Source organism: Coregonus clupeaformis, chromosome 21, assembly GCF_020615455.1.
Source record: "Coregonus clupeaformis isolate EN_2021a chromosome 21, ASM2061545v1, whole genome shotgun sequence".
NCBI lineage: Eukaryota > Metazoa > Chordata > Actinopteri > Salmoniformes > Salmonidae > Coregonus > Coregonus clupeaformis.
The window spans coordinates 16,978,403-16,987,649 of record NC_059212.1 but is presented as its reverse complement, the minus strand read 5'-3'; the positions used below and the strand labels follow the sequence as shown (position 1 = coordinate 16,987,649).

General features: G+C 41.1%; 1 protein-coding gene across 1 annotated transcript; it reads left to right on the top strand.

Annotated features, from left to right (window-relative positions):
- The first annotated feature begins 1,061 nt into the window (after window positions 1-1,061).
- cahz (carbonic anhydrase) lies at window positions 1,062-7,367 on the top strand. The gene is made up of 7 exons (XM_041842122.2): window positions 1,062-1,192; window positions 1,500-1,697; window positions 2,225-2,343; window positions 2,456-2,548; window positions 2,668-2,730; window positions 2,842-2,997; window positions 6,293-7,367. Exons 1-7 carry the CDS (start codon window positions 1,159-1,161, stop codon window positions 6,410-6,412), a joined length of 783 nt encoding a protein of 260 aa, XP_041698056.1. The 5' UTR covers window positions 1,062-1,158; the 3' UTR covers window positions 6,413-7,367.
- Window positions 7,368-9,247: the final 1,880 nt, after the last annotated feature.

The window sequence follows — 9,247 nt, the reverse complement described above, 5'->3', positions numbered from 1 at the left end:
TGCACATAACATTTTCTTGGACTTCTAGCATTTTGCTTTATGCCATTATCCACAACCATTAATGAATAAAATATCCAAACCTTGAAAAATATATTTTTAAGGAATATTTTGGATGACCAAAAACCATGTATCACATTACCAACAAAATGTAATCCATAATTCATCAGCACGTGTTTCATTTAAATCAACTCATTCCAAACAACATCTCTTATTAGCCTAATGTTTATAAACAACATCTCTTATTAGCCTAATGTTTGATAATGTGACCAATAAACTGGTCGGCGCATAATAACACATGTTGGCCATTTATTCATGCGATCTGGGCAAATCTAGTTAGCTGTACTAGCCTACTTGTGACTGACAGCACAGTGCAGTCTATTGTCGTGGCCCCTTTAAAATTATGCACTGGAGAGGAAGAGGCTATTGCGCTTATAATATTAGGTTTTTACGCTGACGCAGGCTGCAAAGGGACATAGGCAGTTCAAGGAAAAATATAGCCTACAATACATCACGTTTTGATTTGCAACCTCGCTTTCCTTCTTGTTCATTCTGTTCTTAGAACGAAACACAGTGTCCATTTGCACATCTCACATGCAATACAGTAGGCTACTTCTACTACAGACGCAGGCTACGTTGGAAGAACCCAAGGTCAGTGAATCTGGCATGCCTCGCTCTCAGAAGAAAAAAAACATATATTTCGGGATATCACTATAAAACGTTGAATCAAACCATGGTGAAGAAACCGCACATAACGTGTGTAATGTTAGTCTACTAACACAAAAGCTTTTGGCAAGACTATATTGTCTGGAATGCACACGTTGTGAGTGTGCCCACTCAACAGGGTCTGCTTCATTCTCACCATCCGATAGAAGGTCGACCGATAGAGCGATGCGCTCCAAGGGAACGTGGAGGTGTGACTCTGATCATCTATTGATGGGTCCTTGAACACCTCCTGCTGTGATGACTAGCCTGCGCTAAAACCATGAGGCCAAACCCACCCACTCCCACTTGAGGTAGGCCTACAGTACCACTGTCAGGAGGGGAAGTCTATATAAACCATGACACTTATTATTTCAAGGTTATCACAAACTGGATCCTTGCATCGAGGTTTTACCATTGAAAGGGATTATATTGGCGTAGGAGAACAAGTTAATAATCATGTCTCACGGTTGGGGATATGGACCATCTGATGGTGAGGCATTCTAGAATCTATTCTACATTATCATCTGATGCTGACTCCACTTTTGGAACTATTAGTTGAAACTGTAAATTTCAACAGTTGCATGAGTGGCTCAGTACATTTCTTATCAGAACGAAATAACTTCTGTAAATAAGTGTTAATATTTTCTGATGTGTTAATAAATGCATAATTATCCCTACATTATTTATAAATGTATATGTGAGAACACAGATATCATTGGACTGTTTAGAATAGAGTGAATATGATACATGTGTATTTTTCTTCTGTTTGACTCTGTCCTCTGTATTTTCAATCATAGGACCTGACAACTGGTGCAATGGCTTTCCCATTGCTAATGGACCCAGGCAATCTCCTATTGATATTATTCCTGGTCAAACCTCCTACGATTCTGCCCTGAAGCCACTCAAACTGAAGTATGACCCATCCAACTCCATAGACATTCTGAACAATGGTCATTCCTTCCAAGTTGGCTTTGTGGATGATACTGACAGTTCAAGTAAGCCTTAGAATTAATATATAATTATATAAAGCTAATATGTCAATACATTCTTATCTCCATTTCTCACATGGGTTCTGAGGTGGGAATTTAGTAAGGTGAGGAGTGGAATAGAAAGGGGAAGTGGCAACAAGAGAACGAGGGTTGCGGCAAACTGGTTACATGTTAACTTCAGTGGCTTTGCATAAAACAAATATAAATCACAGTGGTGAATTCATTTCCTTGATGCACTGTCTTTGTCCATTGTGCGCGTCGGCTGCTGTACAGTAGATAACATTGATGATAGGTGACGTGAGAGCAGGCAGGCAAGTGTTCATTATAAAGGTTTTAGTATCTTTGGGCTGAAATACCCTAGTTGTCAGGTCGTTGTCTTTTGTTTCCTACCCTACCCTATCATTACTTGATGGCAGTTATCATGTCATTTGACTGCATTTGGACACACACAGTTGCTCATAAACATCGAACATTTTGAAAAGCAACATTAAAAGTTTGTGTGTGTGTGCGTGCTTGTGTGTTCCTATCTACAGCACTGACCGGAGGCCCCATCACCGGCACATACAGGCTGAAGCAGTTCCACTTCCACTGGGGCGCCAGTGATGACAGGGGCTCTGAGCACACCGTCAATGGAATCAAGTTCCCCTGTGAGGTAGGCAGTCCTAGACCTAGATTATACAACAGGACAAGCCATATGGCTACAGATCAGTCTTTTCATTGGCTACCTGAGTTAAACCTGACATCTCTTCTTTTGGTTTTTCAAGCTCCATCTGGTGCACTGGAACACCAAGTACCCTAGCTTTGGTGAGGCCGCTAGTGAACCAGATGGACTCGCTGTGGTTGGAGTGTTTCTGAAGGTGAAGATCTAATACGATTTATATGTTTGTTCATATACTGTTTATTTGTTTCCTTCTAATTGCATTCTGAAAGTAGCCTGATTCCCTTGTTTAGCTGTGTGAATTCTTGTTTCCTATAGATTGGTGCTGCAAACCCCAGACTGCAGAAGGTTCTCGATGCTCTGGGGGCCATCAAATCAAAGGTGAAATCAAATTTAGGAATCTTGTCTCGAATGACTAGAATTGGTTGGGAATGTTGAAGTAAGACTTTGTTTAATCATTTTGTATTCAATCACAATTTGTGCATTCTTTAGGGAAAGCAAACTACATTTTCCAACTTTGATGCCAAAACTCTGCTGCCTGGCTCACTGGACTACTGGACATACGATGGCTCCCTGACCACTCCCCCTCTGCTGGAGAGTGTCACCTGGATCGTCCTGAAGGAACCGATCAGTGTCAGCCCTACCCAGGTACAATAATTTTATACAGTATCTTCATAACAAGGAAATGTGTTCTCCTTTCACTAATCAGCGTCATCAGCCTCAGTTAATTGAAAGAGGTCAGTTTCAGGTCAGACGTCATAGAACATATTTTAGAAAATAATCAAATGTTTTATGAAGCTAGAAGTACTGTATGTGCGGGTACAAAAAATAAATAAATATATATATATTTATATATATAATAATGTATGCACTCACTAACTGTAAGTTGCTCTGGATAAGAGCGTCTGCTAAATGACTAAAATGTAAAAAAATAAAAAAAGTAAAATGTACTAAAAATATACATTTTTCTTGGCAGTAGAATACTGTTTAAAGGACTTGTTTGTGGGTACAGTAGGTTTCTGCTTTCTGTCTTGGTGAGCATTGCTACAAAGTTTGTGTTAACCAAGCAAGCTTTTTAGTAGGAGTTTCAGCCATTCACTCAAAACAGGGAGGGTCAAGACTTTTGCCCGCTGCCTGTCACTTTAGATTACATTATCTGAGTGGCCCATAATGCTTATTTAGTAACTCCTGCTAGTATCATGTTTGGGTAGCTTGCCTCTTCCAACGAAAGCAGCCTACACCCACATTAATATACCATTACAATTCTTCCTGTAATGTATAGGTCATGGACTAAATCAGTTTTTAGTTCTCCATGTTGTCTAAGAAGTTTCTGTGACTGTCTGTAAATAATTTACACAGAAAATTGTTCTTCCTACCATAAAATAACAACCAAACATACACAAACTACAGTACATAGCTATTGTAAGCTACTGTACAAAGCTGACACCTCCCCTTATTATTGAATCTCCATGCTGAGCCTTTGGGGATATCAAATCCCCAAGTCCAATTTCACCAGCCAGCATTTAAATGGATCCCCAAGGAGGCTTGTTTAGTGAAAGCTGCAGTCGAAGGCACTGTCCCACATATGTCATGATGAAAATAACATGTAATTTTAGGGAGGGCTACCTCCAAACATATGCATTGCTGAGATAAGTTAAGCAGTAGTGCAAGGCAGCAATAAAGTGGGTGGAGAGAGTTTTACAGTTCTGACAGAGTACTTATGCAATGTTGTGTTGGATAAAGCCTTTCACCTACGTGCCTAAATCTGTGAGGGTTAGCGACCACAGAAAGCCATTGTAGTTGATCTTTGCAGAGTTTGAGACCACAGAATGAAGGAAATTAATGCACTTTCAGAAGTGTTAGGTGGTTTCAGTTCTCACGGTAAATGAGAACAAGTTGAACAGTTGGTCAATTGATACTGTTGCTCTACACCTACAGCTGAAGTCGGAAGTTTACATACACTTAGGTTGGAGTCGTTAAAACTTGTTTTTCAACCACTCCACAAATGTCTTGTTAACAAACAATAGTTTTGGCAAGTTGGTTAGGACATCTACTTTGTGCATGACACAAGTAATTTTTCCAACAATTGTTTACAGACAGATTATTTCACTTATAATTCACTGTATCACAATTCCAGTGGGTCAGAAGTTTACATAAACTAAGTTGACTGTGCCTTTAAACAGCTTGGAAAATTCCAGAAAATGATGTCATGGCTTTAGAAGCTTCTGATAGGCTAATTGACATAATTTGAGTCAATTGGAGGTGTACCTGTGGATGTATTTCAAGGCCTACCTTCAAACTCAGTGCCTCTTTGCTTGACATCATGTGAAAATAAAAATAAATCAGCCAAGACCTCAGAAAAAAAGTCTGTTTCATCCTTGGGAGCAATTTCCAAATGCCTGAAGGTACCACGTTCATCTGTACAAACAATAGTACGCAAGTATAAACACCATGGGACCACGCAGCCGTCATACCGCTCAGGAAGGACATGCGTTCTGTCTCCTAGAGATGAACGTACTTTGGTGCGAAAAGTGCAAATCAATCCCAGAACAACAGCAAAGGACCTTGTGAAGATGCTGGAGGAAACAGGTACAAAAGTATCTATATCCACAGTCAAACAAGTCATATATTGACATAACCTGAAAGGCCGCTCAGCAAGGAAGAAGCCACTGCTCCAAAACCGCCATAACAAAGCCAGACTACGGTTTGCAACTGCACATGGGGACAAAGATTGTACTTTTTGGAGAAATGTCCTCTGGTCTGATAAAAAAAAAATAGAACTGTTTGGCAATAATGACCATCGTTATGTTTGGAGGAAAAAGGGGGTTGCTTGCAAGCCGAAGAACACCATCCCAACCGTGAAGCACGGGGGTGGCAGCATCAGGCTGTTGGGGTGCATTGCTGCAGGAGGGAAAGTTGAAAAGTTCTGGGCAGAACTGAAAAAGCATGTGCGAGCAAGGAAGCCTACAAACCTGACTCAGTTACACCAGCTCTGTCAGGAGGTATGGGCCATAATTCACCCAATTTATTGTGGGAAGCTTGTGGAAGGCTACCCGAAATGTTTGACCCAAGTTAAACAATTTAAAGGCAATGCTACCAAATACTAATTGAGTGTACTAACTTTTTACCCATTGGGAATGTGATGAAAGAAATAAAAGCTGAAATAAATCATTCTCTGTACTATTATTCTGACATTTCACATTCTTAAAATAAAGTGGTGATCCTAACTGACCCAAGACAGGGAATTTGTACTAGGATTAAATGTCAGAAATTGTGAAAAACTGAGTTTAAATGTACTTGACTAAGGTGTATGTAACTGTATATTTGGAACCTTGGAAATGAGACTGTACAGACTCTTGAAATTATGCAGCTGGTCATGCATAGTAATAGCAATTTAGAGAAGACATTGTCATGCTTATAGCAACAGAAATGTATACTCTCTATGCTTGCTTATGGCTATCCATCGATGTCAATGATGACGTTGCTCCCAATTGTGGGTATTGTGGGGGTAGCGTTTATGCTATTGCATGTGGCTGTGCAGGACCCACATGGTTTACCACGAGGCTCAGTTGAATTCTCCATCAGAGAGGGATGCACCCGCTGCACGCTGGTGTCGTTGCACACACCGTTCGATTCTCCTCTCTCTGATTGTGTCCTGTACTCTCCATACTCATTCATTGTGATCAGTTAGACCTCGATATAACATTGGTACTACATTGGTATTGTTTCAGGGATTACATTTCACATCCTGCTCATTGAGAGCACAGAGACACTCTATGATTCTAATCATTCTCATTTTTGGTCTATCTCTCTCTCTCTCTCTCTCTCTCTCTCTCTCTCTCTCTCTCTCTCTCTCTCTCTCTCTCTCTCTCTCTCTCTCTCTCTCTCTCTCTCTCTCTCTCTCTCTCTCTCTCTCTCTCTCTCTCTCTCTCTCTCTCGACAGATGGGTAAATTCCGCAGCTTGATGTTCAGTGGTGATGGAGAGGCACCTTGCTGCATGCAGGACAACTACCGGCCCCCTCAGCCTCTCAAGGGACGCAAGGTCCGCCGGTCCTTCAAGTAAACAGCCATGCATCACCCCATCATTGCCAATCCCCGACCTTTCCCCTAGATTATATATACACATTGTGTGCCATTTTAGCCCATGCATTGCTGTCAGAATCTGCTAATTGTTAACCCCATAACCAAAACAATCAGTAATTTCTAGAATACAGAAAGGAAACAAATCTAAACCAATGCAGTTTAATAGCAAGAGCCAGTGTAGATGAGATTATTGCGCTGGTATGGATGGACACTTTATACCCCTGGCCTGCCTTCCCCTCCTGTAATCCCTGACGATAAACCTCAGGATCACCCCGGATTAATGTCATTTAGCTGCCTGCCTGCCCCTGCAATAACAGATGACCGACTCAGTCAGTCAGTCAGTCAGAGATAGAGGCCTTTTATAGTATAATACTACCGGGCTTCTACTCTCAATAAGCACAAACAGTACCTATCCGAGAGATGGAATCTTGAATTACAGTAATCCTTAAATGCTTTCCATGCCTTCCATTTTTGGATTGTGTATCTACATCGTCATCAGTGTTTTACTTTAGATTACAGGTCTATACTGAAAATAAGAGATGCAATTCAAGTGATTCTTTTTTTTACTACTCATAATTTACTACCTACCTACTATCACCCCAGTGCATTATCATTGTGTCTTATAATCATGAGAGTGAAATAAAATGTTGTGTGATATGTCATATCATCCAAGTCCATCCATTGAAATGAAATCACTGACAGAGGGACCAGAGTAATGTGTGTTATAATAGTTTTTTTCTGAATGTCATCTTGAAAAATGAAATCTTGAAGAATGTTTCAAATGTTTTTGGAAATACCTGGATAGATTTTTAAGGCTTGCGGGTAATTATTGTTAAACCTTAAAATGGTAGTAAATGGAAGGTTTGTTGTGTGATTCGTTCATGTCAAATTTGATGGATGGGAATTTTATCAGTGAAATAAATGGTATGACTGTACCTACATGTACATCCTGTGTTTATTTGCAATATTTTAGATATATTGAATGATCACACTATAGAAATGTCAGTTGCCTTTTGGCTGTGTGGGGTCAGCCTTACCCAGATAGGGAGACAGAGACCCCACTGTTGATGGTCAGACATCTCCATTTTAAGCACAGATAGAAGGCCTATATTGCAGTCATGTGCCCTTAACATGGGACTATTTACCTTTGGTTCATCAATCAAGTTGTGTGGTACAAACAACATTCACTCCAAAATAAATGACTTTATGTCAATAAGAAACCTATATAACTAAAACAATATTTACTAAGAGTTGGTTATACATTTTTAGCATATGTTATTGCGGGTGTAGCGAAATGCTTTGTATTTGTGTCAGCACTGTCTTGAGTGAGGGTTATCGTCAAACTCAAATTCGAAGGAAAGAAACAAAAAAGGAAAACAAGTAAATACCTCTTTGTCTGCCACTGCCTCAGCGATGACAGAAGAGTTGGATGCCAGTTCACATCTCATTACAGCTTTGAGACATGGCTGATTGCTTGTTGTCTATGTTCATGCTTACGTAAGCCGTTCTGTGTTTGCGGGTGCCTTTGCCAGTGAATTCCTCTGGATCATTATAGGTACAGTCAGCACATCACCCCATCCATGCTCTGATGGAAGGTACACCAGCCCAGTTTAAGACTGTGGAGCTCTGGTAATACCATTTCTGTAAATAATTTGAGACCACATTTCAGGTTGGTAATTCAATCAGTTAGTACAGTGCATTCGGAAAGTATTCAGACCCCTTGACCTTTTCCACATTTTGTTACGTTACAGCCTTATTCCAAAATGTATGAAACAGTTTTTTTCTCATCAATCTACACACAATACCCCATAGCGACAAAGCAAAAACAGATTTTTTGAAATGTTTGCAAATTTATTAAAAATAAAAAACAGAAATATCACATTTAAATAAGTATTCAGACCCTTTACTCAGTACTCTGTTGAAGCACCTTTGGCAGCGATTACAGCCTTGAGTCTTCTTGGGTATAAAGCTTGTCACACCTGTATTTGGGGAGTTTCTTCCATTCTTCTCTGCAGATCCTCGCAACCTCTGTCAGGTTGGATGGGGAGTGTCGCTGCACAGCTATTTTCAGGTCTCTCCAGAGATATTCAATTGGGTTCAAGTCCGGGCTCTGGCTGGGCCACTCAAGGACATTCAGAGATTTGTCCCGAAGCCACTCCTGTGTTGTCCTGGCTGTGTGCTTAGGGTCATTGTCCTGTTGGAAGGTGAACCTTCGCCCCAGTCTGAGGACCTGAGCGCTCTGGAGCAGATTTTCATCAAGGATCTCTCTGTACTTTGCTTGTTCATCTTTCCCTCGATCCTGACTAGTCTCCCAGTCCCTGCCGCTGAAAAACATCCCCACAGCATGATGCTGCCACCACCATGCTTCACCGTATGGATGGTGCCAGGTTTCTTCCAGACGTGATGCTTGGCATTCAGGCCAAAGAGTTCAATCTTGGTTTCATCAGACCAGAGAATCTTGTTTCTGATGGTCTGAGAGTTCTTTAGGTGCCTTTTGCAAACTCAAAGTGGGCTGTCATGTGCCTTTTACTGAGGAGTGGCTTCCGTCTGGCCACTCTACCATAAAGGCCTGATTGGTGGAGTGCTGCAGAAATGGTTGTCCTTCTGGAAGGTTCTCCCATCTCCACAGAGGAACTCTGGAGATCTGTCAGAGTGACCATCGGGTTCTTGGTCACCTCCCTGACCAAGGCCCTTCTCCCCTGATTACTCAGTTTGGCCGGGCGGCCAGCTCTAGGAAGAATCTTGGTGGTTCCAAACGTCTTTCATTTAAGAATGATGGAGGCCACTGTGTTCTTGGGGACCTTCAATGCCGCAG